Source organism: Scomber scombrus, chromosome 15 (assembly GCF_963691925.1).
Source record: "Scomber scombrus chromosome 15, fScoSco1.1, whole genome shotgun sequence".
Classification (NCBI taxonomy): Eukaryota; Metazoa; Chordata; class Actinopteri; order Scombriformes; family Scombridae; genus Scomber; species Scomber scombrus.
Window position 1 is genome coordinate 4,871,383 of NC_084984.1, and position 15,693 is coordinate 4,887,075.

General features: G+C 39.9%; 1 protein-coding gene across 1 annotated transcript; it reads left to right on the plus strand.

Moving 5' to 3' along the window:
• Positions 1–3,330: 3,330 nt before the first annotated feature.
• On the plus strand, positions 3,331–13,816 carry gnaz (guanine nucleotide binding protein (G protein), alpha z polypeptide). Its single transcript, XM_062434223.1, has 2 exons — positions 3,331–4,053; positions 13,472–13,816. The coding sequence occupies exons 1-2, from the start codon at positions 3,331–3,333 to the stop codon at positions 13,814–13,816; spliced, it is 1,068 nt and encodes a 355-aa protein (XP_062290207.1).
• The last annotated feature ends 1,877 nt before the right edge of the window (positions 13,817–15,693 follow it).

Consider the following 15,693-nt stretch of genomic DNA (forward strand, 5'->3'; position numbering starts at 1 on the left):
CTCATCTCTAATAAAGAGCATGATGGTAATTATTTGCAGCATGGTAAATTAATAATAGCAGGTAAGCACCTGGGAGAGTGATGGTGGGAGAGCTGAGAGGCCGTGTGCAGCAGGAGCTGTGAAGGAAAGGCAGCCGAGTGACATGATTCGGTCTCATCTTGTCTATCACATTACCTCAGCTCTCATGATACATCAAGATGCTGGCCTCTCTCCATGGCTCCCATAGCTCTGCCTCCACTCACTTACTCTTAAAGCCACATGCCTCGTCTTCGTACCAGAGCCAACTGTGTGATAGCGCAGGTGTCATCGAATTGAAAGGCTTCTTTTTTGGAAGATGGCTGGGAGTATGTATGGATAGATACGAGTTACCAGAGGTGGTAAGCCAGGAAATGTGCCATTACTGAGTAAAGATGGTGAGATTTTTTGTTTTGTTGGACTTACATTGTCATTAACTCTATTATCAGTGATTTTATATATGAGTCAGGAATCAATTTGTTGTTGCTTGCATTCAGGGCTATTTCAACTTTGAATTAAACTAATTTGTTACTTTAAATAAAGTAAGCATGCTTTCCTTCTGTAGGCGCTTTCTTAATTAATTTTTGTTTATTTTTTTGTTTAAACTTTCCAGGCATTTCATCCTGCTGTGTTATGCTCTAGTTGTTAGGATATAAGTAAGCTTCTTTCTATGTAGTGTAATAGCATTGGGAATATTATTAATAAGAATTTAATGTGATAATAATATACACTGATTTTGCACTCCCGGCACACTACTTCCTTAGCAATTATCTAAAGTGGCGTAACTTCAAAAAGTGCGGAAATGCAAGTGCTGCATATTTTTTTTTGAAAGAGCAAATTGAAAAGACTTCACACGCAGCTTTAATGTGTTTCATAGGCTCTCAAAATCAGTGATGTGCATTAACCAGTTTGGCTGGCTATGCCATTTTGAGAGGGTAGTCAGGTGCCTGAAGCCAGGAAACAATGCTCTCCACTCTGTTTGTGTTGTGATGCTTTGTTATGGCTTTGTTCTGCTCTGTTTGTCCTCTCAGTCCTTTGAAGAGTGGACCTCACTCACCAAGCTCTGACAAATGCTCTCTCTCTCTCTCTCTCTCTCTCTCTCTCTCTCTCTCTCTCTCTCTCTCTCTCTCTCTCTCTGACAGGTCTGCAGAGTATAGTTTCGCCAACAAAACTAGGCCACAGTATGATTTCACATTTGTTACTCAGCCAATCGCATGCAGTCTGTTTCAATGTGCATCTATTTATCACAGAATCCCACAGGCGTTCACTGCACCAAATTTCTTTTGCTTTAAATGCATCACATACTTTAAGACAGTATTTTATTGATTTTCCAGAATTTGTAAGAATTCAGTATTTGTTTTAATAAAATAAGTGCTCCCTTCTGAAGAACTCCCAGATATATTTTTATTCTGTTTCTGATCACAGCATAGCAACTAAAGGATATCAACACAGATGTCTGGTTAAGGAGAAGGGGCTTTACAGCGGTATGAAGGCATAAGAGGCACCTGCTGGCTCGAGCCTGTTATTTTCCACTGAGATAGTAAATAAGCATTTCACCTGATGTTGTTTTGTTGAACAGCTCAGAGAGAACGGCAGATCAAAAAGAGGACGGCCAGAAACACTGCGTTGTAGTGTGAAGAGTGAAAGATGCTATTGGTTACAAGGAAACACATTTATCTTGTTTATCCTGCTTTGGTTTCCTTTCAAATTGTGGAGTTTGTTTTCCTAAGCCTGTTTCTATGCGTATGTTTGACCTTGATTGTGTATGTAATGACTGTATGTGTGTTCGTGGGGGTGTTAAAAGGATAGGCGTGGTCAGCTGAGATCTACTTTGGCTCAGTCTATGGTAACACAGGACTGCAGATGGAGAGAGTTGGGGTGTGTGACTGTTGGCAGCAGAAACCTGTGTACACAGAATAACTGTAGCATGGCAATGGTTGAATGGGAAGCGTGCAGGCTTGTAGGCATGGGACTTTATATGCTGTCATTACCAGTCAGTCAATTTCCATTTGACGAAGAAAGGTAAATATGACATTTGGTATGTTTCGCAATAGTTGAACAGTTCCGCTTATTAGTTTCTAAAGTGATGTCATGTCTGTGGTCATGTAGAGCCACGAGGCAATAAGCCTAGCTTAGCGTAAAAAGTGGAAACAGGAACAAACAGCTAACCTGGCTCTCTCCAGATTTAAATTACACCTACCAGCACCTCGGAAGCTCACTAATTAAAACACTGTATCATGTTTGTTTAATCTGCACACAAATAGAGGTGCAAAAATGAAAATGTGTTGTGCATAGTTCCTCCAGCTATACAGAGGGTTGCTAGATTCAGTTGGTAAGCACAGGTTTTGGTATAGGTCTTTATACAGGCACAATAGTAACACACCAGGCAACTTCACTGTGGCAACAAGATTCAAGGAAGTGAGTATACCTAGGTATTGCTAGCCAGGCTAGCTGTTTTCCCTTGCTTCCAGTCTTTATGCTAAGGTAGGCTAATTCCCTTCCTGGCCTCAGGTCCATACTTACTGCACACATGAAAGTGGTATCATTCTTCTCATCCCACTCTTAAAGTGAAAGTAAATTAGTATATGTTCCCAATGTTGAACTATTCCTTTTGACATACAGATTAATGATGGGACTGAAAGTGTCTTGAAACTGTTATTCATTTCTCTCTTCTGTCTTATGTGTTGGCAGGCTAAGAGGCCTTCACTTGTCTGGGAGACATCACGCTGCAGAGGAAACAGAAAAGAATTCATCAGGAAGATTGAGCGAAACAGGCCAAATATCGAACTGAAGTGGATGGTTGCAGTAGCCAAACAAGGGCGACGCACTACAAGAGCCATGTGGGAGGAGAGTGAGGGGGTTTTCCTATTCGCACTCATCAAGCCCAAACACTTTCTCTGCTGACATACGCTGAACATTCCTCAGCCTTCCTCCAGAGCTCTTCCTCAGGGGGAGCCCCTGCTATGAACCCCAGTTCCCTTGGCTTCAGCAGGCAGTCCAACCTCAGTGCCAGGCGCTGTGTGGGCATCCCACAAGTCTGGGTTCTGCTCACACAGGACTCACAGACTGCCCCTGAACAAAAATAATGAAATACTCCTGAGTCACTCCTCTGCAAGGTGGCTCTCCTGTCTAGTGTTAAATTGAGCTGTTGTGAAGTGTTGTCTGCCTTTTCCCCAAAAAGCCCCTAACCTTTAGCGAAAACCCTCTTCCACCAACTCTTCCACCAACTCCTTTTCTGTCACCACTTCATTATAATTTGCTTTCCCATCAAGCAGCAGCACGAGTTCCTTTGTGCTTACCACGTGGTGGAGGACCATGGGATGCCGTCAGAGCTCGGAGGAGAAGGAAGCGGCGCGGCGCTCGCGGAGGATTGACCGCCACTTGCGCTCAGAGAGTCAGCGGCAGCGGCGTGAGATCAAGCTATTGTTGCTGGGCACCAGCAACTCTGGCAAGAGCACCATTGTCAAACAGATGAAGATTATTCACAGTGGAGGCTTCAACCTGGAGGCCTGCAAGGAGTACAAGCCCCTCATCCTGTACAATGCTATCGACTCGCTCACACGCATCATCCGTGCCCTCACCACCCTTAAGATCGACTTTCACAATGCTGATCGCGCTTATGATGCTGTGCAGCTCTTTGCCCTCACAGGGCCAGCTGAGAGCAAGGGAGAGATCACTCTAGAGTTGCAGGGGGTCATGAAACGTCTGTGGGCTGACTCAGGGGTCCAGGAGTGCTTTCAACGATCCAATGAGTACCACTTAGAGGACAACACTGCCTACTACCTGAATGACCTGGACCGAATCTCTGCACTTGAGTTTATCCCCACTGTAGAGGACATCCTACGATCCCGCGACATGACCACCGGCATTGTAGAGAACAAATTCACCTTCAAGGAGCTCACCTTCAAGATGGTAGATGTGGGTGGGCAGCGTTCAGAGAGAAAGAAGTGGATCCACTGTTTCGAGGGCGTGACTGCAATCATTTTCTGTGTCGAGTTAAGTGGCTATGACCTCAAACTCTACGAGGACAACCAGACGGTAAGAAAAGTCTGTTTTAAAGTGCCCACACACTTATATTTCATATTTTCACACACAGTTTATGTATGCATATGCACACTAACACTAACACTAACATGTTTGAAAAAGGACAAGGAAGATATCAACCTAACTGGCAAAAACTCTATAAATAGTCTGTCTTATCATGCTTTATTACGCATTTGTGAGAAGGCGTGCACCACTTATTTCCTACCGCTGGATTAGATCATATAAATGGTGAGAATATGTCTCCTCGTGCGACAGACACAATTACTAATCTGATCATTTTAGATGCCATGGTATCTATTCAATGCAGTTACATTCAAACATGAGCTGTCCAAAGAGCAAAAATATTCACCATATGTGTTGTTCTTCATATAATGAATAAAGGCAAAATGCAGAGAGGTATCAATATATCACATGATATACAACTTTTACACAAGCAGCACCTCATGTGATTTTGTAACAAATGGTTGTGAGAAGACAAACCAGTTCTGCAATGTCATTTCCTCCCTGTACATCCCCGTCTACAATACAACCATGCTGTGGTTACACATATAAAGGGGCCACTTGGCTTGGTTAGTTTTTTCAAGATTGTGGCTGTTTGAAAGTAATAAGGGGTACTTTCAAAATCACTTTTGGAATATTATGTTATTTTCAACAGAGGAAAGAGATGAAATTTTTATTCCAGCATCAAAGATTAGGAGTTAAAAATATAATTGTTTTCCCAGGTTTGCATTGCATAAATCTAGTATGTCCACCTAGTTTCAAGTATTATCTAATAAATGATAGAAGCTCGCTCAACACATGGACATGGAGCTGTCTAATGGAGACAAGTTGGTGGAAACAAGTGCACAGTTTTTAGCTCACTGATAGATTCCTTAACCACGAAGCTGCTGAACAGCTTATCACTTCAAGTAAGAAAACATAAAGGCTTGAACAAATACGCACAGAGTAAAGTTCATTTTTGACCTTGGAAACAGTAGTGTGGCAAAAATAATCTTGATTCAAGGTCCACTTACTAGCTTTTTTTTGAGATTTGAGAAAAAGCTACAAAGGTTAAGTGTAAAAGTGTAGGATGCAAGTATGTAAAACTTATTAAGGTCTAATTTAGGCCAGAGGTTGTATGTGTGAGTATGATTTTTTCTCTTTGATTTGGAGGATTGGTAATGGAAGAAAGCTAGAAGCCCTGTACCACCCTTTATTTGGTAGCTATTCATTATGACATAGACTAACTGTTGATCTGGTGTATTGTATTAATAGCTGCTCAGTACAGCTATTTTACCAACCATGTTTTTCTTCTTCTCTAATTTTCACACTGCAACAAGCTTTTAATAGCCATCCATCTGAGACCATTCTGTGCATTTTTTCCCATCCTTTTATTCTCCTCCTAAATGATATGACTAAATGACATATTGTAATTCCTCTACAATCCATTCAGTTTTGTTTAATAAACAATTTGGAAGGCCTTATCCAAATTTTATGGTCCTTATCCAAAGTTCTTTAGCTGGAGGCATGAGCAAACTGATTCTTGTAGAAATGTATGAAATGCATTCACTCTGCCTTAATGTAGAAACAAACAAAGCTATTTTAAATCTGTCTGAATGAAGAGAGTGGACGGTATTTGTTATCTTTTCTTCATGGTTTTGGAATTTGAACGATTTCCTATCCATAGCATGACCATTTCCTTATCTGAGTGTTTTGGAATGGTTGGTGTAGTTATTGCTTGTTTATCTGCCTTTTAGATAATGGAAGGTCAACATAGATACTATTTTACTGTCTTGGTCTGGATCAGTTATAAGGGGTCAGCTATTTTCTGTTTCCACAGGCATTACATTATTTTGATGGAGATGCTCCGGTATCCATGTTCACCTTCATGTCTTTAAACAGTCTTGACAAGAAATAACTCCAGCAAAGAGGAAACTTTGTCATTCCTGTAACTGAACTGGCCTGATAATTCATGGCTTACCCGGATAAAACAGGGTGTACACTGTGCCAGGTTGGAACATGAAATCAATTAGTTGTATAGGTTAAAAATAAAGTCTGAGGAGAAAAATGCAGTGTGGTGTTAATTGAGTTCACAGAATAAAGTGTGAGGTTGTACCTGTGAGAATTAGCAGATTGTGAAGGCACTGTGTAGCTAGGGGAGTTCACAGGTGCCACGGAAAAAAACAACTTTTATGATTTGCAGATAGGAGAGGAAGAACAAAGCAAGGGTTTCAAAATTATCAGAAAGAAAGACATTCTGAAATTAGAGCAACCGTCCTGCTTGAATGTCACAATGTGCATTGTCAATGAGGCTTGCAGCACACTGGTGCAAAGTGCGCAATGCAAGATGCTAAACGCTGATATTTTATGTGGTTGGTTTTCAAGCTAAGCTAAAAATCTATGTGAAGACAACCACAGAGTTTCATTTGTTAGTCCATGTTCAACTTGTAAATAAGATAAGAAGACATCAGTATATGACAGTAATGCTCGCTGTGACTTTCAGTGACCAGTCTGTGACATGCTGCGTGATGTGATTCAGATGAAAATCTTTCAGAAACCCTGCCTGTGTTCCCCTTAACTGCACTCACACACAGATTCATCAAACACAAACTGAACAAGACCAGCTGATACATTGTGTTCATCTTATTACATATATATATATATATTAGATTATTTTATATATGTCATCGTTGTCTGTATGTTGTAGTCACAGCTGGTGTGTTTGAGATGAACACATATGCTCAGTTTTATTCTTCATCATAAGATTGATGCTGCTCCCATGAAGACATACTCTTTCATTTTCTTGCATTGCATCTAACCCATTTAACCTTTTCAGTATGAGGGCTTTTAGAGCCTATCCCTGCATGCAAGCAACGAGAGGCCAGGCTTATCATTTCACCATCTTTCTGTGAGGTGGCAATGCTTACTACTGTGAGAACATGCACCTGACAGAGTATACCATGTATGACTCAACCAGTGGTCGTGTGTTTCTAAATGGTTACAGTCAAAGTTGCATTGCACTGATTTTATATATTTTTCTTACTGTCAACCAATCTCATGTGCAGAGCCAAACCAACAATTAATTGATCCTAAAAACATGTCAATGAGCCACACTGTTGTACTGGGTGACATGTAGATATCCTTAAATGACAGCCATGAGCAAGTTAGTAGTTAAATTGCCAAATCTGTGTGCCAACAATTTTCTTTGGCTAAAACACTTTTCCATGGTCTACCATCTATTGGTCCCTCTCAACTGAACATTGTTAGAAAAGCTTCACATAAGCTTACGATGCCTGTGGTTAAATTAGCATCAAATCCAGGATGCTGGAAAAATGAACATTTTGTAGGTGAGCTATACCTTATGTAATTACCTATTTCATAGATGGTCTTGTTGTCTGTATGTCCCCATTTTCTTATACATATTTTTCTGTACAAGAATGATTGTATTTATGCAAAATATTTAATGGATGAATAGAGCAGAAATACAGCAGAAATTTGCAGAAGTGTGTCAGATCTCAGGGCTTGTTTAAATATAACCTACAGGGAAGATCCAGTCACACATATTTTAAACTGAATATCACTCCATCACCATGGGCTGTGTTTAGTTTGATGCAGTCACACCACAATAATGCTGAATTAATTTGTACATTTGAACCCGTCATTGAAAGGGTACTCATACAGCAGCATGGAAACAGTGAACTTATCTCATCGGATGATGACGGATGTTGCAGTAGTGATGCACTAGCATACAAATGATGGCCATACAAGAAATGAGACAACACCCTCATACATCTACAGGACCATCTGGTAGACAGCATAATGAAGTAGCAACTTTAAATGTCACTATCACTTATCACCTTATCTTAATGTTACTGGATTGAGTGCAGGTATGTCTCTCTTGTTCCTTCGTCATCTACAGAAGGCTCTAAAGCACATTCCTGCATCTTGGAGCTGCCCGCCTCTGTAACAACTGTCAACTGACACAACACTGTTGAGCGGCTGTTACCTCACACACAGTCTAGCCTTCACACGCTCAATACATCTGCAATGTGAGAAAGAGAGGAATGTTTGTATCTGTGTCTCTGGTTACAAATCACATAGCAGCTGATGGATATAACTGCAGTAAAACCCAATTTGATTTCTGTTAAGTTGGATCATGCATCAGTTATGATTTAGGTCAGCACAATGTGAGGGTGAAGGATGGGTTAGTTAAGCTGGCGCTCAATGAGATGCAAAGAATATAATTAATTATCCTGACAAGCTACTCTAGAAGAGAAAATAAACATAAAATATGTGCAAAAAATACTATTAGCTAACACACAGACACTTGTGCATATAGTAAAAAAACAGTCAGCTAACATGTTCCAAACAAAGACAAGGCAGCAGGCCGACATATTACAGGAAACAGACACTGACAATCAACTAGAGCAAAAAGGCGTCTAGTTCATAACAGAATATTAGGCATGCTGATCTCAGGGGAAATATTTCTAAGAAAATGATGTCATGTCACATTTTCATCTTATCAGTAAGAAAAGAAGACAGCGCTGCAGGTTTTTGATAAAGAGTAAAACATTTGACCACATTATTGACTCAGTATGGGCTGACTTGATCATTACCTTACTCTCAAACACCGACTAAAAGGCCATCATTTATTAGGAAGTACTATACACAAGATTTAACAGCTGGAGACACTGTGAATGCATGACCTATGCAAAGGAAAAGTACATGGATTGGTTTTAACCTCCCATGAAATACGTCATCTCCTCTTAACTCAATTAGCACTAAAGCTGCTGTACAGTTTATATAATTATTGCTAATTACTGATGCTTTTACAATTAAATGTTAAGGAGAGCTGTGATTTTAATTAGTTTTAACTGTCTTGCACTAGAGGTCATTTCCCTCCAGCATCATCAATTTCAGTTCAAGTGCAACTCTGACTCATCTTCTTAGTCTAAGTTGCAAGTGCTGCATGTCTGTGAATCAATGCAACGTAATGCTTGATGATGAGCATGTTTTTGAATAGAGGCTCCGTGATTTATGTCTTATCTGATGGAAAACTGACTGATTGTGGAAGTTGAATCACACAGGTGGTGAAGCAAAGCTTGGTGTTTGTTGAAGAATTCAGTTCCAATTTTGAGAAATGCGTCACTTTTTATGGTCATACCTAAACTGTATGATGGTCTGTGACTAATGGCTCCGGAAAATAGTCTGTATACATATCCGAAAGTGTTTCAGGTGCTTTGTAGGTCCTCATTAGAGTAAAGGGTGTTGTTTTTATAATGATGGCTTGTTGTGTCCAGTGTTCGTCTCAGTGATATTAACCTTCAAACCTTCATTCAATGTCACACAAGCAGAAAACAAAGTTCATCTGACCGGAACGACACCAGTTCAGTTTCAATGCGCCAGCTCACACAAGACAGAAAAATACACCATAATAATTACAGTACAACATTTACCCATCAACCCATTCCCTGATGTATTTTCCCTGTCCCGTCCCTGTCTTCATAATGAATCAGTTTCCATGGTTACTGTTACTTAGCAACAGGCCAGTCAAATGCTCCTAATCCTGCGCTGTTGACAGTGAGCTGTGACTAGGGAAAGGGAAGGGGGAGAGGAAGGGAGGGGGAGTTGTACAGCAAACAGCAGCACTGGAGAGAATAGATATGAGGTGTATATATGAATGCATGCATGTATCGTGCGCCTGTGGTGTGCTATGAATGTGTAGTACAGTTTTATATTTATAGGCTGAGCGACTGCAGTGAATTCTGTGCATATGTGAGGTGGTAAAGGTGGTAAGCGGTTGTTTGAGCTTGTGTTAGCCAAACATCAAGGACTGCAGTGTCTGCCCTATTTCTATTGTTTAAATTATTATTTTATTAATCTCTCAAACAGGAATTAATGACCCGTCACATGAAAGAAGACTGGAAATTAATTAATGTAATGTGCTTCATACTTGTATGTCAAAGGTTGTCATGTGCACCTTTCCTATTTAGAAAATTACACATGCACTAAATGTAAAATGACATTTTCCCGAACAGTGACTTTCTCTACATCACACAGGCCGTCCCTTCACAAACACACAGGCAGGTGTCAGACTGCTACATGTATTCAAGAATATTCTCCCTCGCTCAGCTGCAGAATCTTAACCGGCTAATTTGTTATCAAAGGTATTACTATCATGTAATTGATTTGCTTTATATGACATAATGGTGTTTTGAGAAACAGCTTTCCAGGAAACAGAATTAGACTGTTCAGGGACACACAAAGTTAAAAAAATCCTATCATGCTTTTTTCCCCATAGTAATTTCCTTACATGGCTGCACACACTCATGTTGGTTTCACTGTATCCCTCATACATAGCTATTGTAATACTAAATAGCAATAGCAATGTACTGTTGTGTGCAAGTGTATTGACTGAATGTTGAGTGTTACAAGAATGCTCCACGGTGACCTCCACTTCACAGTCTGAAGGTTTAATGCTACACACAACTATCCAGGTCACATATATTAAGTTAGCTCATCCATACTAGTCTCTCTTTATGTCATCATAGTATAAAAAGGCTTTTATTTGTGATCGTTTTCGGACAATGGACATTGTATTACTCGTATCATAACCAGACAAATACATAAATTAGTTTAGTTAGTTTATATGTGGTAAATGAAACGTGATTCGGATGACAATTGAGCACAAGAAAAACAGACATACAGCTGCAATGTGTTTGTTTGTTTTCATGTTTAAACCCAGCAGTGTTGCAGCCCACAGTAACAGAGACATTAGTAATTAAAAGCAGGGGGAGGAAAGGAAAGGGAGCAGCCTGAATAATGTAATTCTCAGTTATGGCAGAAAAAACATGGCAACATAAAAAATCATCTGGGTAGATAAGTGCAGAGCGCCCCTTCTTATATGGTAGTGACATTTAAAATGAACCTTAATGAATTACGATGGGGTGGCTGCACGCTTAAGTGATTTGTATTTATGGGAAACAAAGCAATGACACTGGGATGAACTTCCTCATTAATACTTTAGCTTAATTAAGGCCTACGCCTCTGGAGTACTCTGACAGGAGGAGGTGAAGGGGAAACCAGTGTGTGCGGGTACGCGTTTGTGTGTGTGTGTGTGTGTGTGTGTGTGTGTGTGTGTGTGTGTGTGTGTGTGTGTGTGTGTGTGTGTGCGCGTGCGTGTGTGTTCGAAGCAAAGGAAGAGGGTCTTCATGCTTTAGTGCCCCTGGGTGCTGCTCCCCCCCCCCTCCTCCTCCCGCTCCCCATTAAGAATCTCTTACTGTACGAGCACTGTGGAGGCCAGGTGAAGACACCAGAGACTCCCTGGGCTGTCTCCTGTCCTACTCTCTTAGCAGCAGCTCTTGTTTTGACACCCTGGAAAGAGGAGGACTGAGGTCAAACAGTATGTCAGACTTTGTGTAATGCAGTGTGTTTATGGGCCAGCCTCAGTCCCCAGGGATACATACTTATACAGAAAGGAAAGCTTATGTTACAATCTGATCGGGTAACATGTGAGAAAATGGAAGTGGAAAGCAAGACATATGGCTAAAAATGGAACGAACAGTTTTAACCCTTCAGTGGAAAACCGAGGAATCTGCAGACACATTCTTATGCAATTTATGTTGAAGTAAACCTCATTTGTTCTTTTCTCAGTGGTGTCTCTGTTTAGCTGTTCGAACAATTAGCTCATTGATTGAAAAGCAAAAAGGTCTTTTAAGAGAAAATGCATACAGTATCTTATGTCTTTTTCACAATATTTGGGGTTCAACAGACGTCAGATTACTTCCATTTTGTTGTGGGGAACCTTTTTTTTCCTTTACATTCCTTTTTTCCCTTTAATGTATATTAAGGTATTATTCTCAAGTGAAAGCATTTTATATGTTATACTCCCATGATAATTTATTATAAAGAGGCAGCTTTTATGGATATAAATAATCCAACATGTTTCTTTTTTCTTTTTAACCTCCCTGCGGTAAAAGCATTCTTTTTAGCTGCATCTAAGAGTTACTTTGCAACTTTTGGTTTCTCACAACTGTAGTTTTTTCATCATTATCCAAAAATAGTGCACTTACACCACTGAATAATCAGGGTTTACTTTGAATCTGCACTACGATTGTCTAATCCTTTGCTATTCCCCTCAGTGTCTTTTTTTCATGCCATGCAGATCTTGTGATTTGCTCAGAGCATCATGTTGTTTCTGTAACCTTTTAAACAACAGTCTTCCATCTGACATCCTCCCAGTCACAAGCTACTGGCCAGTCGCCACATGCCAGCAGCTGCCATGAACAGATCAACTTTCTTTTTTCTTTCTTTTCTCTTATACATTAAACGTTGCATGAGCACACACACTGTGGGGGAGCATACGGAGGCATACATGCACAGATTTTCCTCTTCTGTAGCAAAACCAATTAGCCAACCAACTAATTTACTGTAACACAAAAAAATATTTTAAATCATTTTAATTTCCATTTCGAAATATATGTTTTATAGTGTCCTGTCTTGTGTATATATAGGGAGCACATGCAGGTAAGCTAAACAATAAAAAAGTTACATTAAAAAACACATTTGAGTTATGGCACAGTGTTTAACTTGTGGTTTAATGCTGATGATACTAATCACACTGTTCATATTTTTGTTGCTGATGCAAGTCTTGCAGCTACTCATCTGTGCTCTCCTCTTACTCTATCTTATGACTAACTAATGTGGGCTGTAAATGACAATGCACCAACTTTTAGAAGAGCTCAGATATTTATTTAAGATTTTAAGCATCTAAATGAATCATTATATTTTCTATATTATTACATATATAGACATATGATTCTGTTATGACAGATTCTAGCGGTCTGTCTTCAGTGTAAACAGCCTGTCAACACACAGTCTCTGTTGACTTGTACATGATCCATCCAAAATTTCAGTTACTGTAATATTTACCATTATACTTCATAACAGAATGAGATGTTTCTGTAATAATTCAATACAAATTCCTTTCTGTGTGACTGATAACTTCACATTTTTTGGCTTTGAGAAAATAAGTGGTGGAAGAAAAAAAAGGAATTAGCTGTTTTAGGGGAGAATGTGAGAGTTCAAACGCAGGCCTTCATCTGTCTGAGTCTCAAGTTGACATAACAAATAAGACATACCTTTGGCTAGTCAACTGGATTTCTGTGACATGTGCTACATGACTTTAGACCTCTCTTATCTCATTGTCTTCATTCCCATCCTAATATCTTGCTGTGACTTTACATGCTACAATTTTCTCTCTACCGTTGTGCCAAATCACATGATCTTGCTTGTGCAAATGAGGTCTGATTGTATTATAAATTAGATTGATTTGGGCTGTTTCCTCAAGGTAAATACTACATTTTCTTAGCTGTGAAATCCTCTTGGTCTGATCCTCTTTTTTTATTCCCTCTTTCTCTCCACATCCACACAGAGCCGCATGGCCGAGAGCTTACGTCTGTTTGACTCCATCTGCAACAACAACTGGTTCACCAATACGTCGCTCATCCTCTTCCTCAACAAGAAGGACCTGTTGGCTGAGAAGATCAAACGCATTCCTCTGACAGTGTGCTTCCCTGACTACAAAGGTCAGAACACCTATGAGGAAGCAGCTGTCTATGTACAACGGCAGTTTGAGGACCTCAACCGCAACAAGGAGACCAAGGAGATATATTCGCACTTCACCTGTGCCACTGACACCAGCAACATCCAGTTTGTGTTCGACGCTGTCACGGACGTGATCATCCAGAACAATCTCAAGTACATTGGGCTGTGCTAGGACCTGACATTGGGTTGGGTTGGGGGGGTGGGGGGAGGTGGGTAAAGCGGGCTGCTTGGCAGCAGTTGGCCCGCCATCAGGCTGGATAAACAAAAGGCATGTCAGTCTGCCTGATGGTTTATCTCTTTGAAGAGGTGCAACAGAAAACTGCAAAGCAAATGAGGTAGTGAGATAGTCAGGGATGGATGATTCAGCTGTTTCAGTTGAAACAACAGAGCTGATGGTCAAGATTGGATTTTTACCCAATGTGTTTGCACTGAATATGAGTATGCAGAGACACTCAAACACACACACACACACACACACACACACACACACACACACACACACACACACACACACAGAAGCACGCACACACACACACACACACACACACACACACACACACACACACACACACACAAAATCACACACACACATGGACACACATCCTTATGTTTGCTCACACACAAGATCTTTGGATCAAGAGTCAAGCACTTGTTTGACAAGACAACACTGGAAATTTTAGACAGCTACCCCTACCTGCCTGCCAAACCTGAGACTGAGTAGTAGGTCTTTACTGGTGGTTTTTGGTTACTTTTGTCTCCTTTATTTTGTTTGCCTGAGAAAATTAATGCTGCTTTACAAGAAGAATTTTGACCAAAAAAAAAAAAATCAATGTTCTCGTTTTGGATTTTCACCCTAACAATGGTAAACAGTGAGTGCACCGGATGAGACATAGGGAGAGCCTGTATTTCTGGGAAGAAAAAAAAAAAACATTGTCAGTCGACATGATGTCACAGGGTTTCTGCCTAAAAAAGAGGAAACTGCCACAGTCTAAAACTGAAGTGAAATATGTTTTCTACACACTATTTCTGTTCTCCCCCCCCCCCCCCCTCCCCCAACCTACTCTCTAATGTTGTTCTTTTCCTCTCTTTCCTTTATCTTTTTTGTGCTTTAAAAAAAAAAAAGATTATGTCTCTCAAACCTGCTTTTTATAGCAGGTCAATGACTTAATAATACCAGGAGAGTGTTATGTTTGGTAGAGTCAAAAGTATTCTTTATGATCATTCCAGTTTCCAGCAAGAGACGACAAAAACAGTGCCAAGATCAGTTTGTAAATAAAACCAGATCCCATCGATTCTGTTAATTTTTTGTTCTGTTTTGTTTTTATGGACAAATACATTAAAACATGCATGATTTTGTTACTTTGGGATACTAATATATTTTCTTTGGGATTATGTTCCTCTTTTCTTAGGTTTAAATAATATATTCCCAAAAATATATATAAAAGTCAAACACTGTGTACGATTGTACAGTTGTCAGAGAGGAATCTATTGAAAAAGTTATATCAATATATAACAGTGATGATAATGTTATGATGATAAAAAAAAAAAAGATGATGATGATAGCGGTGATGATGATTGCAATGACGAGATGGAAAACCTCACTTGAAAGCTAGCATGAGACGAGATAGTGGATCAAAGGAGAACAAGACTGTAGAAAAAATATAAAAAACGAAGAAGCAAACCGGGAACGTTCAATCTTCCTTGCATTATCTAAGTGGAAATTGTAAACAGTGAGTCAGTATGATGTGTAAATATACTGTAAGGTACACTCTTTGTTCAAGCAAATGAAAATAAAGGTTGAGTTGGGATACTGTACATGAGATAAAGAGAGAGCGAGAGAAAGAGAAGGAGGAAAACCCCCACTCCGCTCCTCCTCTTACCCTTTCTTTTCAGTTACGAGGGCGCAAACAACTCAGCTAAGGGCTTCAGGCTTGACTTTACGGGATGTCCACTTCGACAAAAAGACAAAACAATTTAAAAAGAAATATAAAAAGGATAATAACTATGAATAAAACAACTTATGCAAATTTTTCATGGTGTAGTAAATGT

Bases quoted from the DNA above. Each gene is read 5' to 3' on its own strand.
- gnaz (XM_062434223.1), top strand. From the start codon at position 3,331: ATGGGATGCCGTCAGAGCTCGGAGGAGAAGGAAGCGGCGCGGCGCTCG. The intron at 4,054-13,471 runs GTAAGAAAAGTC...ACATCCACACAG, and splicing joins TCTACGAGGACAACCAGACG to AGCCGCATGGCCGAGAGCTT.